This window comes from Pelophylax lessonae, assembly GCF_965119305.1.
Source record: "Pelophylax lessonae genome assembly, chromosome: 12".
NCBI lineage: Eukaryota > Metazoa > Chordata > Amphibia > Anura > Ranidae > Pelophylax > Pelophylax lessonae.
This window is the reverse complement of record NC_138779.1, coordinates 160,874,998-160,896,701: the sequence shown is the minus strand read 5'-3', so window position 1 is coordinate 160,896,701 and position 21,704 is coordinate 160,874,998. Positions and strand designations below refer to the sequence as shown.

Below are 21,704 nucleotides of genomic sequence, written 5' to 3'. Positions count from 1 at the left end.
GCCAGCGGTTTAGACATTAATGGCTGTTTTGAGTTATTTTGAGGGGACAGCAAATTTACAAGCTGTACACTCACTACTTTACATTGTAGCAATGTGTAATTTCTTTAGTCCCGGTTCACAGTTGTGCGATGCGGGAAGGCTGCGAATTTGCAGCCTGTTCCCGCATCACAAACGCAAATCTGGCAGTTCACACTGCCATATGCGATACGCAGGGGGTGTCAATTAAATGTTAGCGACACCCCCAGTTTGATCGCATATCGCAGTGCTATCTGACAGTTTGCACAGTATCGGATAGCACAAGTGTGAACCACTGTGCGATCCGATCCTGATGTGGCTGGAAAAAAAGGGCCCTGTGCGTCTTGTGCGGGTGCAGTGCAAATTTCAGCCATACAAAGTGTATGGATGAATTCGCATCCGCACATCCGATCGCATGTAATGAAGGAGCAGTGCGCTCCGAATTACATGCGATCGCCGCACTCGCAATAGTGTGAACCGGCCCCAAGTGTTGTCACATGAAAAGATATAATAAAATATTTACAAAACTGAGTGTACTCACTTTTGTAAGATACTGTAAAGGTAAGAGAATGCATGTGACTGAAATTTCAACAACTCTGAAACACAATCTTGATGGAATCTAACTATAAAACTATTATACAATGGTATCTTGTGCTGTCCAGAACAGTAAAGCTGCATCAAAAACAGAATCTCCAAATTGTTTCACACAATGTGGGCAACCTGGCACTATGTACCATGTGTGGTGGTTATGTCCCAAGGTATCAAGGTTTTGAATATTCATTTTTAATCTTATTTATTCATTGACATATCAATAAACCCAGATCCACTTATTTAAGAAATTAGACTGACAAAACTAAATGGACTACTCATCCAGTATATATTCTTAGCACCTAGAATTGCCATAGCGAGATGTTGAAAACATATGGTGGTGCATATGGACTATTTTAAACATAAAACTAAATTGGATTATGGTCAACAAAATTAGTGGATTGCTGGCACAATAACAGGCTACTGTAGACCCTTCCTCCAGCTTCCTGATTGTACAGAGGTACAGCCTTTTAGCTGGAAAAAGAGTCAACGGACTACAAGTGCGGTGATGTTAGCACTTGTATTCCATTGAGAACTACAAGTCTTTTACAGTACTTCAATCACAAATCTCGTTGAATGAATATCGCCACTGTGTAAGCGGAGTCCAGCTGCACAGATTAAAAAAAATGAGAATAGCTGCAATAGTCGTTCTCGGTTTGAGAATGAAGTTTGCTTAGCAATGCGTAACATGTTACACTCTAAATACGGGCGTAACACTGAAAAGCTGGAATCAGCCTTTAATATTATGGGTTACCTTTTGCCAGATGTCTTCAAACTGCTCAACACCTTCTGAAACCTTCTTTAGACACCGATCAATCTCACCTTAGAGAAACCACAAAAATATTTTTAAAAAAATAGACACCAGCATGAAACCACTAATCCCATCAAAGTCAAACGTATGTAAAAAGCGTAAAAGGAATTCACAAAAGCATATTAATACATAAAGATACAAGTATATATGCTTTATAAGTAACCTAAAAAAAAACACTTAATATCATTCGCAGAGGTAAAGCTGAAGTTTAGTTTATTTTGTTGTAATCTTTTTTTTTTTTATGCAGCAGAGGGACATGTCTTACCTTTAACGAAGTGTGTCCCATTGTCCATCTGGCTGCTGCATAGTGTAGAAATCTCGCAACTGATGCAGGTTCCTCCCAACAGCAGTAACCTGCCAGCATTGCTGGGGTTAACAGCTGCTGCTATTGTCAAAGAACTGCGTCGTTTGTGTAACCCTTCTGCTGCCTACTCCATTCATAGAATTTGTGCCATTCTTTTCCAGAATGCAAAGAATTCTGTGATTGGAAAATTTGCATTTTGGGAAAGAATAGCACTGGTTTTATAAAAATGGACATATGGTACTGCTTAAGGGAGGCTACCAAAAGTCGTGCAAAAGCAAATGGTTGGAGTCAGAGGTTTGTACAGGGAAAGGAAGGGCCTAATTATGATCTGTATACATAATTAGGCCCAGATCCTTAAAAAAAGGACTCCAATCCAGCACTAATTTCTTGACAGTAAAGAAGAGCTAGTGACCCTAATGACGTCAGTTACGCGCTGACAAAACGCGTCGGCACGTAGGATCGTAATCACGCTACCTCGTCACTTCCGGCTCCCGGTGGAACGCGGATGCGGCATTCCCACCCGGAGATCGCGGCTGTGTTAATGCTTATGCTACATACAAGTTTTTATCATGTAAGTGCACCTGATTGTGTTAATAAATAAATTCAATTTAAATACGTACTTCACCATGCAAGTCCTCCTTGTTTTTTCTGGTCACGGTATATGAGAAATCCATCCCCAGTGACAAGGAGATATACAGGCGGATATCTGGAGGAGTATTGGAGGTGCCTTTGAATTCCTGGTTATCGGTCGATACTTGTTATTTATCTTGTCCCTGCTTGAACTGACCCCCTATAATTTAAGGGGTCCACTCCATCTGGTAAGCCTTTAGTGCACACCGGGTGACCCTGCTATTTTGGTGGAGGTGCTGAAGTCTACTAAGTTCTGAATTTGTTGCGATCACCAATCATCTACAATTATATTGGACATTATATTTGATCTTTATTCATTGAGATCCATTGTGGACTGTTAATTGGTTGAACCTAGATTTATTTATTATATACTTGCAATAATTTTTGTGTATTGTCAGGTGATTGCAAAGTCACATATATATCTGTTTGCATTTGCACTTTCGATATTTGCACTTTAAGCTTTATTTATTCACATATGCACTTTATCACATTTTTGTGGTTCACTCAAGTGTAACTCGGTTGAGCGAAACCTTTATTTAGCAATAATTACCTTAGCTAGGACCAATTCCATGGATAGGCCAAAGCAAAATGCACAAACAGGAAGTGGTGCATGCCTACAACAAGACGCAGTTAGTGTTGATGTAGCGGGAAAATGGGAATGTGCAAATAGGCATTCTTGAAATCCACTCCAGAAATTCCACGGCTTGAAGGGAAGCAATGACTAACCTTACAAATTCTATTTTGAAATTCTGAATACAATGGTACCTACTGAGGAACTGATGTGTGACGTATAAGAGCATAAATAACCGGCAATGGTAGACAGTCCAATATAAAAGCATGAATTCAATTTTGCTCGTGATCGACCGATATAGTATATTTATTGCCGATACCGATATTTTGGTCATAGTGTATCGGCCGATATTTTCGTACATTTATTTTTCTTTTTTACGTGACTTGTGGAGGGATCTGGGGGGTCTAAAATACCCCAAAGCCCTTCTCTGCACTTAAAAGCATTCAAAACACCAAGTTTGGCTGTTTAAATGCTGTCTTTTTTTTTTTTTTAATCTGGCGCCAGAACCCGGAAGTGATGTCATGACATCACTTCCGGGTTTTTGCATGAAGACCCGATCAGAGCCGAATGCGGCTTTGATCGGGTCTTCGACAGCCTTGCAGGCTGGTTGCCCGAGTCTCCTGGTAAGACAGCAGGCTCAAGATGAGCCACGGAAGGTGGATGGAGGGGGTGTCCCCTCCCGCTCCTTGTAATGACATCCGAGCGGCTTCTCAGCCGCATCGGTTGTCATTACAAGACAGCTGACAGTCGGCTATGGACGCCGGTAGCGGTGTGATGCCTCTAGCTGCAGGCATCACTCTGGTGCAAGCACTTCCGAAATATCTGTAATATCAGTGGCCGATTCCGATATATCGGGGAAAGTGCAGATCGGCCCTCGATATATCGGCTTTGCAGATAATCGGTCAATCCCTACTTTTGAGTACATTTATATCAATTAATTTGGGATTTTTTGGAATCCTTTTTTTTGGAGTATACACTAGTGATCGACCAATATTGGTTTTTCGTTGCCGATACCGATATTTTAGCCAATGCATATCGGTATCGGTCGATATTGGCCGATGTTTGTACATTTAAATTTTTGCAAAATAACGGAATTTTTGTAAAATTTTACCGTAAAATTCCTTTCTCTGAGTCCTCCGACAGTCGCCGCCCACTCATACAGTCGTCACCAATGGGTATTGACTTCCGCTCTGCAGGAGTAGCTAGGCATAAGACTTGTTAGTAACAAAAGCTTTTAGCATAGACACACCAACGGGGGCTGTCCCACTGGTCAATACCCCCCCCCCCTGCATTAAGCCATCCCAACTCAGTTTGGTAGCATAGCAGTAAGTGTACAAGAAAACCCCAAAAGAGGGGCGGGGGCGGCGACTGTCGGAGGACTCAGAGAAAGGAATTTTACGGTAAGATTTTACAAAAATTACGTTTTCTCTTACGTCCTCCGACAGTCGCCGCCCACTCATACAGTCGTCACCAATGGGACGTCCCAAAGCAGTGAAGACATGAGGGGTGGGAGACGCAACCGTAGAAAAGGCAACGCAGTACCCACATCAGAGAAAGGAACCTTACATGAACAGTAAGAGAACCTTCTGGGCAATGAAAAAAAAGCTCAACAGGAGTGTAAGATTCTGGTACCTTTGGTACCCTTATTTGCCATTTTCCTTTCAATATTGCGTCCCACCTTTTTAGTTAGGTGGAACGCATACACCTTTAAGTCGGATGACGTCATCGCTGAGCGCCGCAGAGCGGCTATTTCAATCGCCGGCTTTCTCTCTCACGTTGTTCGTTCTAACCGCATGGTTAGTTTGTTCAAGCCATCTCTGAAGCAGCCATACCTGATGTCACTCGCTCTTGTATCTCGCTACCTGAACTTGTTTCATTATCTGATCTAGTATCTCGCTACCCGATCACTCTTGGCATACCGCTTTCACTCTTGGCTACCACCTGTGCCTACATGCTTACAAGCCTTGTCTTGCTGCCAGAACCTCCAGCTATTTGCCTTTACCTGGAACAGACCGGAACCTCGCTACTGATCCCGTATCTCGCTACCGGATCACTCCCTCACTACTGGACCCCTCTACTTACAAAACCTTACTAGTGATAAGTACCTCACAGGGGAATCCTCCATAACTAACTTACACTATCATCTTCTGCACATTAAGGACTGTTACTATCTATGCATACTAATTCTATCATCTGCACTGTTACATAGATTGCTAGCTCTTGAGTCTACTACCATCTATCCTTGCACTGGGTTAGTCTATCCTGTATATGTCATCTGCTGTCCTTACCACCTGTTACCATACATGATTACTAACCTATCTGCATTCTACCTATTACCATCTAATACTCTCCTGAACATTACTATCAAGTGCTTACCATTACTGTCACTGCTCACACCTGTCCCTTCAGCACCTCACCTCCATACTATCATATACATCCTATCACTCCAGGAACATCTTATTGAGTGTGTGTATATCTGTATGCTGAAGCCGACAGGCCCACAGTGATGAGTCTGGAGAGTTGGATCTGGTATTCCAACACATCTCTACATGACTACTGAGTGAAGATTCTGCAGCTGCAAATCCAGCTTACTATAAAAACGCAGGAGCGTTACAAGGAGCAACTGCCCAGGAAAGCAAATAACCCAGGGGATAAACAACCCCAACAGCCAGGGACCCACAAAAAACCAAAGGTCCCTTATAGCAATGCCACACTGAGAACTTTGCGGCCAAAGGAGGCATCAGCTGATGCTCCAACATCCACCTTATAGAATTTGGAAAAGGTGTGCACCGACGACCAAGTCGCAGTCTTGCACACCTGGGCCACCGAGGCCTGATGCCGGTAGGCCCAGGACGTACTCAATGATCTGGTAGAGTGCGCCTTAATAGGGAAGGGTGGAACCCATTCCTTCAAAGCATAGGCCTGTTCAATGGTCTGTCTGATCCATTTGGCAATGGTCGTTGCCGATGCAGCCATGCCCTTCCGAGGTCCTTCAGGAAGGACAAAGAGGGAATCCAATCTCCGAAGGGATTCAGTGGACGACAGGTAAACCCTGATCGCCCCGACAACATCCAAGGAATGCAATACAACCTCCTTAGGATGCTTCGGCTTTGCACAGAGCGAAGGCAGAACAATGTCCTCATTAAGGTGGAAATCAGAGACCACCGTAGGGAGAAAAGACGAATGAGGTCGTAAGACCACCTTATCCTTGTGAACCACCAAGAAAGGAGAGCGGCAAGACAACGCCGCCAGCTCCAACATTCTGCAAGCCGAAATGATCGTCACTAGAAAGGCAACCTTTTTAGACAGCAGAGGTAACGATGTCTCCCGGATGTTTTCAAAGGGAGAACATGGACAGAACCAAGTTCAAGTCCCATGGAGGCAAAGGCTCCCTCCGGGGAGGAGCCAAATGTCACACACCTTGAATGAAGGTGCGAATTATGGAGTGGGACGCCACAGGGTGTTGAAAAAGAACAGCCAGTGCAGAAACCTGGCCCGTTATCGTGGGCAGCGCCAGGCGCTGGTCCACACCAGTCTGAAGGAAAGCCAACACTCTCGTCACTGAGAATGAGTGAGGAGAAAACCCCCTGGACTCACACCAGGCAAAATAAGCTTTCCAGGTACGGTAATAAATTTTACCAGACCAGGCTTACCTAGCCTTGATTAAAGTAGGAATAACCTCTGGGGAGAGACCCCTGTATCTCAGGACCTGGCCTTCAACAGCCAGGCAGTTAAAGCCAGCGACTGTAAAGCAGGATGGAAGATCGGTCCCTGAGACAGTAGATCTTCCCGCAGTGGCAGCCGCCAAGGAGGCTCGACCGCCAGGTGAACGTCGGCGTACCAGGATCGGCGTGGCCAGTCCGGCGCCACTAGGATCACCAATTTCGGTTCCAAGGCAAGCCTGCAAAGGAACCTGGACAACAACTGAATCGGAGGAAAGGCATACATCAGACGATACCGATTGCCAAGGGGCTACCAACGCATCCGAGGCATCCGCCCGCGGATCGCGCGTTCTTGTCACAAACCTTTCCACCTTGTGGTTTAGCCGAGGCCCGAACAGATCCACATCTGGGGATTCCCCCTTCGCACACAGCATTTGGAAGACCTCCGGTTGAAGGGACCATTCCTCCTGGTCCCGGGTCTGGCAGCTCAGATAGTCGGTCTGCCAATTCTCCACACCCGGAATATGAACTGCCGATATCGCCGGGACATGAGTCTCTGCCCAAGACAGAATGTCGGTCACCTCCCGGGCTGCCCGGGCACTCCTGGTGCCCCCTTGGTGGTTGATATAAGCCACCGCGGTGGCATTGTCCGTCTGTACCCGAACAGGACGGCCCCAAAGTCGATCCGACCACTGGAGGAGACAGTTTGAATGCTCTCAATTCCAAGATGTTGATCGGAAGGGAGGATTCCTCCTCCGCCCAAGTGCCCTGGGCAGACAGATTGCCCAGGACTCCACCCCAGCCTGACAGGCTGGTATCCGTGGTAATCACCGTCCACAGCAACGGATGGAAGGATTTTCATTCTGACAAAGCCGGGGACTGAAGCCACCATAGAAGATCCATTCTGGTCTGGCGACTCAACGAAACCCTCAGATCCAAGGACTGAGGGGGTCTGTCCCACCTGGCCAAGATCTCTGCTTGAAGAGACCGAGTGTGAAACTGAGCAAATGGTATCACCACGAAGGCTGATACCATTAACCCCAGGCACCGCATACAGGCCCTGAGCCACGAGGACAAGGTGTCCCTGAGGGACTTGACCACGGTTTGAAGGGTCCGAAGCTTGTCCTCCGGCAGAAAAACCTTCGCTTGAGCAGAGTCCAGAACCATTCCCAGATAGGGAAGGCGAACCGAAGGAGACAGTGTCGACTTCTGAACGTTGATGGTCCAACCGAACTCCTGTAGCGTCTGCACCGTAGTTGACAGATCGCACATCAGGCTCTGACTCGCACTTGACCTTAACAGGAGATCGTCCAGATATCCCAAGACCGCAATGCCCTGTGCCCTCAAGAGGCCCAGAACAGGCACCTGCACTTTGGTAGACCCTTGGAGCCGAAGCGAGACCGAAAGGTAATGCTACAAACTGATAGTGGTCCTCCTCAATGGCGAACCGGAGGTACCTTTGATGACCCTCGAAAATGGGGAAGTGCAGGTACGCATCCTTCAGGTCGATAGAGGCCACCACTGAGCGGAGGGATTCCATGCAGGACTTTTGAACGCGCACGAAGCGGTTCAGAGCTTTCAAGTCCAGGATTGGACGCACCTTGCCCTCCTTTCTGGGCACAGTAAACAGATTTGAGGGGAAAAAATCTGTCCGCCGGCCGTGAAAGGAATTCGATCTTGTATCCTGATTGAATGATTTCCTGTACCCATCTGTCCAGAATACGGAAAAGCCAAGGTTGGAGGAAACTGCGCAAACGTCCCCCCACCCCTGAAACGGGTGAGGGCGTCCCTTCAGGCAGAGGCAGACTGAGGCGTCGTACCAGCATGGCCGGACTTTTGCTTACCCGCCCAGGGCTTCTTATGGCCACCTTGGCCCTTGAAAGGTTTGCCCTTGAATTCTGACTTAAAGGCACGAAAGGACCCCTGAGTGGGCCAAAAGTCGGGACCCCGCTTGCCGTGAAAGGACTTGTTCTTCGGATTCTGGGGCAGCAGAGTGCTCTTGCCCCCAGTGACTCCTTTCACCAAAGTATCCAAGGCCTCGCCAAAAAGGCGAGACCCAGCATAAGGAAAGTCAGCCACCGTGCTCACACCACACAGCGCTCAGCAGTGAATTAAAGAGGACCCCCGCAGGGATCGCATCAGGGAGCCCCACAAACGCACAGACATTAGGGGAACACACAGCAACATAAGACTGCCACCCCGGACAGAGGCCCCCACACAGAAAAGTACTTACCTGTACCGGATGGCGTGGGGTGCCTCCATTAACGGAAAGCCTCTGTCCTCAGATGACAGGGAATGCCGTCAGCCAGAAACGCAGGACACTGCAGCACAGGACCACAGAAAACGTCCAGTGCTGTAGCCACCTCACAGGCTGCATCCCTGCTGCAAGCAGAGATGGGTCGTTCATAGCGCCAAGGCGAACCATAGCCGAACGCTCGATGGCAGGCTGGAAATCAATCTGACCCTCTGCCCTGGAGAGCCAGGGTGGCCAGTCCGATTCCCAGCTCCGCATGATCCATCTTCATCCGAAGATCTGACTAACTAAAGCTGACAAAGTAACAGCTAGTAAAGTAAAGGAAAAACTGACTTTAAAATAAAAATCAAAAGAAAAGATTAGAAGGCTGAGACTGTAGCCCCAGCACAGGGAAGCCTGACTACTCCTGACGCTATGCAGCCCCAGCACAGGGAAGCCTGACGCTATGCAGAGACAAACCGAGTTGGGATGGCTTAATGCAGGAGGGGGGTATTGACGAGTGGGACAGCCCCCATGGGTGTGTCTATGCTAAAAGCTTTTGTTACTAACAAGTCTTATGCCTAGCTACTCCTGCGGAGAAGAAGTCAATACCCATTGATGACGACTGTATGAGTGGGCGGCGACTGTCGGAGGACGTAAGAGAAAAACAAATTTCGGCACAAATCTGTTACTGAACATGTAAAACTTTATTTAACATTTTTAACATTAAGGGCTCATTCTTCACACCTTAACTACATGAGAACTGATAGGAAAACTTCAATTCAGGAAAACTTCAATTGCAGGGACATTTAGTTTCACGTCATTCTGATTGTGCATTAATGCATAATAAACTGCTGCAGCAGTGCACTCACTCTCTGCAATAATTTTAAATCCCTACTGCAGTAAAGTCATTGCAAAACTGCTAGAAAAAAAGCTAGACAACAGCTAGACAGTGGATTGGATTGGAGTCAGTGGACTACCTCTGCAGTAGGGCACTCAGTGCAACTACTACAGTCAGTGCAAAACTGCTAGACAAAAAGCTAGGCAACAGCTAGACAGTGGATTTGAGTGGACACTACTCTTTTCAATACTCCCAGTTAAGTAGAATATTATACTGCAGAAAGCACAACATTTCAGCATGTCCCTGTTCACCTGTTAAAGAGATTCTGTTCATAGATTGCTGCAACTTCTTCATAAACATGCTCAGGAGGAGAGGAGGACAGAGGAGCAGAGAGAGAGAGATCTTCTAGCATGTCTTTTGTAGCGTACCTCATTTTCTTTGCACCATTGAAGCGGATCACTACTTCTGTCAATTACTGGTTCCATCAAATAGAGATGAAGTTCATCATCCAGGCTCATTATTGCAGATTCAGAAGAAATTGAATCCTCCGCATGAGGCCCCAATAAAACAATGAAAATGTCCTGATCAATTCGACCAAGATGAAGAGGATTCTCTTCTGTTCGTTGACGTATTTTTGGAAATTTTTCTGTTTTTGCAGTAAGCTGCTCTTCTTTCACATTATAAAAATAGTGATCTGGACTTGTCTTTTCTGCAGGAACCTCCAGCAACTCCTGTTGAATATCTTCTGTCAGCCATTGTTTTGCCTTTGCCAATACATCATCAGAAGAGAAAGCATGGTTCTTGTATCGAGGATTCAAAAGACTTGCAAGCACAACATTTTTAATCTGCTCCTGCTTCTCAAAACATATCAAAGCGCTTTGGCTTGACAGACCATCATTTGAACGTTGGGGGGGGGGGGGGTGTTGTGTGCCATGACACTGAGGTATGAGGTATATATGAGGTATATCAGCAAGCCTCATTCCTTTCCGCAGGTTTACGCCAATGTCTCGAAGTAGCACAAGCATCACTCGGTCTTTGTTGATTCCCCAGTCTTCCAGCATACCTAGAAACCTTTCTCTACTGTACTCAGCTGTGTGGGATCCTTGCATCACTTTTGTATTCAACACCAATTGCCTTTTGTCCATCCGCTGTCAATGAAGTGGCATGTAAGAATCATTAGGGACTCGTCTGTTTGTCTTGACAAGCAGTCAGTCGTAAATGAGAGCGAGTTGCCAGCATTCTCTGGTTGCAGCATAGCCTTTACTTTCTCAACGACCTTTTGGTGAATCTTTCCCAGCAATTCTGTTCGATAATACTTCTTACTCTCAGTGTGTAGCTTGGCTCAAGTATGGACATCAACCAATTAAATCCTGAGTCAGACACTATTGTAAATGGCTGGTTATCAGTTACAATCATCTCTCCGATTACTTTGTCCAGCAGTTGGGATCTTCCATCTGAATCTAGACAGTGACACCTGTAATTTTTCAAAAACATATCTGTTATTGTTGCCTGGGATAGTGGAGGAGGAATTTCGAAATCACATTGATATTAAATTTTGTTTTTTCTGTGCTGCATGATATAATTCAATATGATGAACTCTTAGATGGGCCCAAAGATTTGACGTATTTTTGTTTTTTGCAGTTACTGATCCCATGCTTATATTGTTTGTGCATGTGTTGCACACTGCTGCTTTTCCTGGAGAAGGTTGAGACGAAAAATAGTCCCAGACCACACTTTTACTTCTGTTCTCATCCATCTCCATTGCAATTTGAAAGACAAAAAAAAAGTAAAAAAAATGGCATACTGGCACCCTGTTGTGGGTCGGTCGGTGGCTGATGCCTGGCAGTGTGGGTGGCTTGCTGGAACCCTGTTGTGGGTTGGTGGCTGATGCCTGGCAGTGTGGGTGGCTTGCTTGCTGGTACCCTGTTGTGGCTCAGTGGCAAGCTTCCTGGCACCCTATTGTGGGGTGTGGTTGGCTGCTGTGTCACCCTGTCGTGGGTCGGTGGCTGACGCCTGGCAGTGTGGCTGGCTTGGGGTCACCCTGTTGTGGGTAGCTGGCTTGCTGGAACACTGTGGTGGGTGGCTGGCTTGAGGTCACCCTGCTGTGTGGGTGGCTGGCTTGGGGTCACCCTGCTGTGTGGGTGGCTGGCTTACAGGAACAATGTGGTGGGTGGCTGGCTTGGGGTCACCCTGTAGTGGGTGGCTGGCTTGGGATCAACCTGTTGTGGGTGGCTTGCTTGCTGGAACACTGTGGTGGGTGGCTGGCTGGCTTGGGGTCACCCTGTTGTGTGGGTGGCTGGCTTGGGGTAACCCTGCTGTGGGTGGCTGGCTTGCTGAAACACTGTGGTCTGTGGTGGCGGGCTTGGTATCATCTGGGTGGCTGGTTTGCTCGGTGGAACCCTGTTGCTGTTGTGGGTCGGATGGCTGGTGGCTGAGGCCAGGGCCTGTGGGTGGATGGCTGGCACTGTAAACGGACTGCAGCTGTGCATACAAGGCTGTCCAAGGTGTGGGAAATGATCTTAGAAAGAAGAAGTGTGCAGTGCGCGGTGAAATTACGTCACATATGGGCCAAGCAGGCGTGGGAGGCGGTCTTAGAAGGCAGAACGTGAGCAGCGCAACAGACGCAATGACATAAAAAATACACGCAATATCGTTAACTCAGAGGCCGATTCGGATATATTGGGGAAAGTGCATATCGGCCCTCGATATATCAACTTTGCCGATAATCGGTCGATCTCTAGTATACACTAGTCTTTGTTTTTACTTTTGCTCCCTATAGCGGCAAATATTGTGACACACAGAAAAAAAAATGCAGCAGTGCTACCTATAATACTAAGGATACTTGAGAATAAACACCGTTATACAAGCTGTACACTCACTACTTTACATTGTAAATTTGCTGTCCCCTCAAAATATCACAGCCATTAAGGTCTAAACTGCTGGCAACAAAAGTGAGAACAACTCCTAAGTGTAAATGTCCAAAGTGTCAATATTTTCTGTGGCCACCATTAATTTCCAACATTTCCTTAATCCTTTTGGACATAAAGTTCACCAGCGCTTTAAAGGTGGCCACTGGAGTCCTTTTCCACTCCTCCATGACGACATCACGGAGCTGGTGGATGTTCGAGACCTTGCACTCCTCCACCTTCAGTATGTCACAGTACATGTTCACATTCGTGGTTCCCTCAATGAACCTCAGAATGAACCTCAGTGAGCTGCCACCTAGACAAAGGTAAGCCTGTGGATGTGGTGTATCTGGACTCTGCAAAGGCCTTTGACACCGTTCCCCACAAACGCTTACTGTTCAAACTAAGGAAGGTAGGTTTGGACCATAAGGTGAGTACCTGGATAGAGAACTGGCTCCAGGGGAGCTTGCAAAGGGTGGTGATTAATGGGGAGTACTCAGATTGGGCGGGTGTGGAACGCAGGGTCCCCCAGGGTTCTGTCCTGGGGCCAATCCTGTTTAATTTATTCATAAATGATCTAGAGGGGATATTGAGTAAAATATGCGGATGATACTAAACTAAGCATGCCAATATCTTCTGGGCAGGATGTGGAAACCTTACAAGCAGACCAGAACAAAATAATGGGGTGGGCAACTACATGGCAGATGAGGTTTAATGTTGAAAAATGTAAAGTAATGCACTTGGGTGCCAGAAACCAGAAAGCAAGCTACTCGTTAGGGGGGGGGGACCTATGGGTGAGTCTAGGATGGAAAAGGACCTGGGGGTACTGGTAGACAACTGGCTTGGAAGTGGCATGCAATTCCAAGCTGCTGCAAGCAAAGCCAACCGAATACTGGGATGTATAAAAAAGGGGATTCACTCCAGAAATAAAACGGAATTTTTGTAAAATATTACCTGTAAAATTCCTCTCTCCGAGTCCTCCGACAGTCGCCGCCTCTTCATATTCGTCACAATGGGGTATTAGACTTTGCTCCGAAGGAGTAGCTAGGCAACAGAATATGTTAAAATTAAAGCTTTTAACATATCCCACCCACAGGGGGTGGTCCCCTCAGTCAATACCCTCCTACTTCCTGCAACCATATCTCAGTTTCAGTGGAATAGCAGTAGAGTATACAACCAAACCCCAAAAGAGGGGCGGGGGCGGCGACTGTCGGAGGACTCAGAGAAAGGAATTTCACAGGTAAGATTTTACAAAAATTCCGTTTTCTCTTACGTCCTCCGACAGTCGCCGCCTCTTCATATTCGTCACAATGGGGACGTCCCAAAGCAGTGCAAACATGAGGGGTGGGAAACGCAGCCGCGCCGTAAGGCAACGCAGTCTCCACATCAAAGAAAGGAACCTTACCAAAGGAAGGACACCAGCTGGGCAAAATTAAAAAAACTTGCTCAACAGGAGCAACCACCCAGGAAAAACAAATAACCCAGGGATAAAAACGTATCCCAAACAGCCAGGGGTCCAAAACAAAGGACCCTAAGGAACTGCCGCACTAAGAACCTTGCGGCCAAAGAAAGCATCTGCAGATGCCTGAACATTTACTCTGTAGAATTTTGTGAAAGTGTGTACGGTCGACCAGGTCGCCGCCTTACACACCTGGGCTACAGAAGCCCCATGACGACAGGCCCAAGACGTACTCAGACATCTAGTAGAGTGCGCCTTCACAGGCACAGGAGGAACTTTTCCCTGCAAAGCATATGCCTGTTCAATGGTCTGTCTGATCCATTTGGCGATGGTGGAAGCCGACGCCGCCATACCCTTCCTAGGACCCTCCGGAAGGACAAACAAAGAATCCGTCTTGCGAAAAGACTCAGTCGATTTAAGGTAAACCCTTATCGCCCGAACAACATCCAAAGAGTGTAACCTCACCTCCTTCGGATGTTTAGGCTTCGCGCACAGCAAAGGTAAGACAATATCCTCATTGAGATGGAATTCCGAAACTCGCTTCGGAAGAAAAGGATTAGGTCGCAAGACCACCTTATCCAAGTGAATGACCAGATACGGAGACTTGCAGGACAAAGCCGCCAGCTCCGACACTCTGCGAGCCGAAGTGATCGCTATCCTGACAAGCTAGACATTGAAACTGAGATATGGTTGCAGGAAGTAGGAGGGTATTGACTGAGGGGACCACCCCCTGTGGGTGGGATATGTTAAAAGCTTTAATGTTAACATATTCTGTTGCCTAGCTACTCCTTCGGAGCAAAGTCTAATACCCCATTGTGACGAATATGAAGAGGCGGCGACTGTCGGAGGACGTAAGAGAAAAGAGATTATTCTCCCACTCTACAAGACTCTGGTCCGGCCACATCTGGAGTATGCTGTCCAGTTCTGGGCACCGATCCTCAGGAAGGAAGGATGTGCTGGAACTGGAGAAAGTCCAGAGAAGGGCAACATAAATAAATAGGGGAATGGAGGACATTAGCTATGAGGAAAGACTACAAGCACTGAACTTATTCTCTCTGGAGAAGAGACTATTGAGGGGGGGGATATGATATCAATGTACAAGTACTGGCAACCCTAGCAAAGGAAAAACCTATTCAGAGAAAGAGAATACAATAGACACGTGGCCACTCAAAACTACAGGAAAGGCGGTTTAACCTTAAAATACACAGGGGGTTCTTCACTGTAAGAGCAGTAAGGATGTGGAATTCTCTTCCGCACGCAGTTGTATCAGCAGGGAGCATTGATAGTTTCAAAAAACTATTAGATGGGCACCTTAAAGACCACAACATACAGGGATATACAATGTACGGTTAACAGCAAACACACACACATCATAGGTTGAACTGGATGGACTGATGTCTTTTTTCAACCTCACTAAATATTTAACGGTGGTTCCCTAGTGCTAGCAGCACTCATGCAGCCCCAGACCATGACACTCCCACCCCCAAGCTTGACTGTAGGCAAGACCCACTTGTCTTTGTACTCCTCACCTGGGTGCCCTGACACACGCTTGACACCATCTGAATCAAATAAGTTTATCTTGGTCTCATCAGACCACAGGACATGGTTCCAGTAATCCATGCCCCTAGTCTGCTTGTAGGCTTTCATGTGCATCATCTTTAGAAGTGGCTTCCTTCTGGGACGACAGCCATGCAGACCAATTTGGATGCAGTGTGTGGCTTATGTCCGAGCACTGGCAGGCTGAGCCCCCACCCCTTCAATCTCTGCAGCAATGCTGGCAGCACTTGTACATCTATTTCCCAAAGACAACCTCTGTATATGACGCTGAGCATGTGCACTCAACTTCTTTGGTCGACCATGTTCTGAGTGGAACCTGTCCTGATAAACTTCAGTGTTGTCACATGAAAAGATATAAATATTTACAAAATAGTGAGGGGTGTGCTCACTTGTGAGATACTGTAAATATAACGAGACCAATAGCAACATATCAAATTATAATGAGGCTAGTCCATCTGCTAAGGATCCAGTCAAAGAAATTTTAAAGAAGAGTTCCACCTCCAACTGCAAAAATAAAAAGTCAGTAGCTACACATACTGTAGCTGCTGACTTTTAAAATTAGGACACTCACCCGTCCTGGAGTCCAGCGATGTCGGCACAGCAGCCGATGTTTCCATCGGCTTTCGGGTGCTGCCGCCGCTATTGCTGGTAAGGGAACCCGGCAGTGAAGCCTTGCAGCTTCAGGGGCGGGTCCCTACTGCGCATGCACGAAGCGCGCTGCACATTCCTACTGGCTCGGCGGCGGAGGAGGACAGGGCCGAGCTTTAGAGGGGTGGCGTCGTATCCCAGGAAGTGGAGAAGGGTACCTATCAAAAACAGGTACCCATTCCCCCTCCCCCTGAAAGGTGCCAAATGTGGCACCGGAGGGGGAGAGGAAAAAAGAGCGGAAGTTCAACTTTTGGGTGGAACTCCGCTTTAAGTCCTTTAAGAAGCGTGTCATTCAAACGCTATAGTGATTATAGGGAGAAGATTTTCTTGTTATATAGGTTTAAAGGAAAAGCCACCAGTGCACTTCTTATATATAAAAGTAAACTCAAATAGCACTCCCCTCCACCCCACCTATGCACTCACCAGATGTCTGGTGTATATACACCTTGAGTACTATTCAAGAGGAACTGTTATCGCACTAGGGATCGTTCCCACAGTCAGAACCTGGTTTCCTTAACCCTCTCGCATAGACTGCAATTCCAGGTGAACAGGATAGCTGGCGGATCCACTCAAATCGGGCCCAGAGTTCAAAAACAGGTTGCATGGAACGCTCACGAAATCTTAGCCAAAAAAAAGTGCTAATATAGTGTAGTATTTATTGTCCTTTTGGATACAGTTGTGCTCAAAAGTTTACATACCCTGGCAGATATAAAATGCTGACCATGATATTGAAAATTAGACTGCTCATTCCAAAAAACAATCTTTAATTTAGGGATAGTAATCACATGAAGCCATCTATCATTGGCTCATTTTTAAATCATAACAGAAATTACAGTTACATAGTTAGTCAGGATAAAAAAAGACAAGCCCATCTAGTTCAAACAATAAAAAAAAAAAAAAAAACACAACACACACACCCCATACAATTCCATATCCACAGTTAATCCACAGGAAGGCGAAAAAGCCCAGCAAAGCAAGATTCAATTTGCTACAGCAGGGGAAAAACATTTCTTCCTGATCTCCCGAGAGGCAAATCGGATATTCCCTGGACCAACTTTACCTATATTATATATATATATATATATATATATATATATATATATATATATATATATATATATATATATATATATATATATATATATATTTTATCGTACCCAGTAATATTATGTACACCTGGGAAAATTATCCAGGCCTTCTTTAAAGCAATCTACTGAGCTGGCCAGAACCACTTCTGGAGGGAGTCTATTCCACATTTTCACAGCTCTTACTGTGAGAAAACGTTTCCGTATTTGGAGACAAAATCTCTTTTCTTCTAGGTATTAAAAGAGAGCCCCCCTGTCCTCTGATGACCTTAACTACTCCCCGCAAACGGACGTACCTGTACGTCGGCCTGAAGTGGTTGTACAGGGATGATGCCTGCAGCTACAGGCATCAACTGGGTACCGTTTTTTTTTTTTTTTTTATAGAGCCAGCGGTCGGCTTTCAGGAGATAACAGATGCCGCTCAGCAGTTACCCCCCCCCCCCTCCCACAGCACTGCCCGGGTCTCCTGTCTCCCCGAGAGACCCCGAGCAACCAGCCGGCACATCCGCCAGCTGGTAGGAGTCCCAAACTAAGCCAGATTCGGCTTCGATCAGGTCTTCGATCATGTAACCCAGAAGCGACACCATGTCACTTCCGGTTTACTCGGCTGCCAATGGCAAGATTTCGGCGTTTTGAAAACTTTAAAGCGCAGTGGGCGGGTCTGGGGGTCATTCCTTGTGACAGCAATAAGTGATCAGATTTTTAAAAAAAAAACGATTAAAAAAAATTATAAAAAATAAGTATAAAAAATCAAAAGCACCCTCATCCCCGTGAGCTCGCGCACCAAAGAAACGCAAACGCAAGTCGTACCTGCAAATGAAAACGGTGTTCAAATCACACGTGAGGTACTGCCGAGATCGTCAGAGCAAGAGCAATACTTCTAGAAAAAGACCTCCTCTAACTCTAAACTGGTAACCGTTAAAAATGTTTAAAGCATCGCCTATGGAGATTTTTATATACCATAGTTAGTCGCCATTCCACGGGTGTGCGCAATTTTAAACCATATGTTAGGCTCCTATTTACTCGGCGTGACATCTTTTACAATATACATAAAAATTGGGCTAACTTTATGGTTTCTTTTTTTTTTTTATTCAGTGAAAAGTATTTTTTCCAAAATAAAAAAAAATGTGATTTTTGACTTACCGTTAAATCCATTTCTCTGGTGTTCATTGACGGACACAGCTCCTGATTCTTCTTAACCACTGGGTTACACTGCCCCCTACAGGAGTAGGAAACTAGGCCGGAAAAGGCTTGACTACGCCTATAGGCAGTCCCAGGGGGGTATACACCCATTTCCAGCTATAGGCACTCTGTGGAGTTGGCTTTCTTTTAACACTGCTTGTAGCAAAACTGAGGGGTGAGTGCTGTGCCTGTCACTGTAAAATCTATTTCTCTGATGTTCATTAAGTCAAAAATCCCATTTTCTCTTTCGTTCATTCATGGACACAGCATTCTTAACCACTTAAGCCCCTGAGGATTTGGCTGCTCAAAGACCAGAGGCCTTTTTTTCAACTTGGCACTTCGTGACTTACTGACAATTGCACGGTCATGCAATGCTGTACCCAAACGAAATTTACGTCCTTTTTTTCCCACAAACAGAGCTTTCTTTTGTGGTATTTATCATCTCCGCGCTTTTTATTTTTTGCGATAATAAAAAAAGAGCGAAAATTTTGAGAAAAAAAAAAATGACATTTTCAAATATGTCTTTTAAAAAATATCCAATATTCTCAATTTATGTCATATTTTGGCCAAAATGTATTTAGCTACATGTCTGACAAAAAAAAATCTCAATGAGCGTATTTTTACTGGTTTGCGGAAAAGTTATAGCGTCTACAAACTATGGTGTAAATAATGGAATTTACGCAGCTTTCATTTCTGACTGCCTATCTCATTTCATGAAGTGCTAAAATGGCAGAGCAGTACAAACCCTCCCCCCCCCCCCCCCAAATTACCACTTCTTAGAAACTAGACATCCTAAGGAATGTCCTGAGAGGCATGTTGAGCTCATTGAATATTTCATTTTTTGTCATAGGTGTTTGAAAAATGACTTAAAAAAAGACTTTTTTTTTTTTTTTTTTTTTTTTTTTACACAAAGTTGTCATTGAAATGATATATTGCCCACACATGCCATGGGTATGTGTGTAATTACACCCCAAAATATATTCTGCTGCTTCTCCTCAGTACACACATGCGAGAATTACCACATATGAGAATTTTTGGGAGCCTAGCTGTGTACGGGACCCCGAAAACCAATCCCCACCATCAGAACTTCAAAGGGCGTACATTTTTCATTGCATTTTCTCAATAACTATAACGGTCTAGGAGGCCCTGAAATGTCAAGATACCACAAACCCCCCCCCCCCCCCCAAATGACCCCCATTTTGGAAAGTAGACAGCCCAAGCTGTTTGCTGAGAGGCATGGTGAGTCCATGGAATATTTTATATTTTGCCACAAGTTTTGGGAAAATATTTTTTTTTTTTTAACACGAAGTTGTCACTAAAATGTACATTTCTCACACATGACATGGGTATATGTGGAATGACACCCCAAAATACATTCTGCTGCTTCTTTTGAGTATGGGGATACCACATGTAAGACTTTTTGGGAGGCTAGCTGTGTACGGGACCCCGAAAATCAATCACCATCTTCAGGTTTTCTAAAAGGCGTACATTTTTGATTTTACTCCTCACTACCCATCACAGTTTTGGAGGCCCTGACATTTCAAGATAGCACAAAACCCCCCCCCCCACACACATGACCCCATTTTGGAATTTAGACACCCCCAGCCATTTGCTGAGAGGCATGGTGAGTCCATGGAATATTTTATATTTTGCCACAAGTTTCGGGAAAATGACATTTTTTTTAACACAAAGTTGTCACTAAAAGATAAATTGCTCACACATGCCATGGGTATATGTAGAAAGACACCCCAAAATACATTCTGCTGCTTCTCCTGAGTACGGGGATACCCCATGTGTGAGACTTTTGCAGTCTAGCCAAGTACAGGACCCCAAAAATCAACCACCACTTTCAGGCTTTCCAAGGGCGTAAATTGTTGATTTCACTCCTGACTACCTATCACAGTTTCGGAGGCCATGAAATGCCAAGACAGCACAAACCCCTATAAAATGAAAACTGACCCCTTTTCGGAAAGTAGACACCCTAAGCTATTTGCAGAGAGGCATGTTGAGTGTTTTGCAGATCTCACTTTTTGTCAAAGTTTTGGAAATTGAAAAAAAAGGAGGAAAAAAATGCATTTTCCTGTCTTTTCTTCATTTTAAAAAAAAAATGTGATGTGCAAAATACTCACCATGCCTCTCCGCAAATAGCATAAAAGTGTCTACTTTGCAAAATGGGGTCATTTGGGGGGGTTTTGTACCATCTTGGCATTTCATGGCCTTCAAAACTGATCGGTAGTAAGGAGTGAAATCAACAATTTACGCCCTTAGTAAGCCTAAAGGTGGGGATTGGTTTTTGGGGTCGTGTACGTGGCTAGACTGCCAAGAAGTCTCACACATTGGGATATCCCTGTACTCAGGGGAAGCAGCAGAATGTATTTTGAGGGGTCATTCCATATACCCATGGCATGCGTGAGCAATACATCATTTAGTGACAACTTTGTGTAAAAAAAAAAAAATATATATTTTCCCGAAACTTGTGGCAAAATATAAACTATTCCATGGACTCACCATGCCTCTCAGCTAATAGCTTGGAGTGTCTACTTTGCAAAATGGGGTCATTTGGGGGGTTTTGTGCCATTTTGAAATTTCAGGGCCTCTGAAACTGACTGGTAGTGCGGAGGTAAAATGCACAATTTACGCCATTAGAAAACCTGAAGGTGGGGATTGATTTTCGGGGTCCCGTACACAGCTAGGCTCCCAAAAAGTCTCACACATGTGGTATCCCTGTACTCAGGAGAAGCAGCAGAATGTATTTTGGGGTGTCACATATACCCATGGCATGCGTGAGCAATATATCATTTAGTGACAACTTTGTGTAAAAAAAAAAAAAAAAAAAAAAAACAAACAGTCACCTTGACGAAACTCAGGGCAAAACATAAAATACTCCATGGACACAATATGCCTCTCAGCAAATAGCTTTGGGTGTCTACTTTTCAAAAAGGGGTCATTTGGGGGGTGTTTGAACTGTCCCGGCATTTTATGTTCAATCTTAGCCACACATCACCCACTCTTCTAACCACTTGAAAACCAAGCCTTTTCTGTGACTTTTTGTTTACATGAAAAAATATATATTTTTTTTTACTAGAAAATTACTTTGAACCCCCAAACATTATACATTTCTTTAAAGCAGAGGTCCTATAGAACAAAATGGTGGATTTACAATTTTTTTTTTCACACGGTATTTGCGCACAGATTTTCCAAACACAATTTCT

General features: G+C 45.3%; 1 protein-coding gene across 2 annotated transcripts in view; it reads right to left on the bottom strand.

Annotated features, from left to right (window-relative positions):
- CNOT3 (CCR4-NOT transcription complex subunit 3) overlaps nucleotides 1-21,704 on the bottom strand; it is an 894,807-nt gene that overhangs the window by 722,780 nt on the left and 150,323 nt on the right. For both annotated transcript variants that reach the window (XM_082273841.1, XM_082273842.1), the window contains exon 3: nucleotides 1,358-1,425. In XM_082273841.1, coding sequence (XP_082129967.1) covers nucleotides 1,358-1,425 — 68 coding nt within the window. The remainder of the gene's footprint in view (nucleotides 1-1,357; nucleotides 1,426-21,704) is intronic.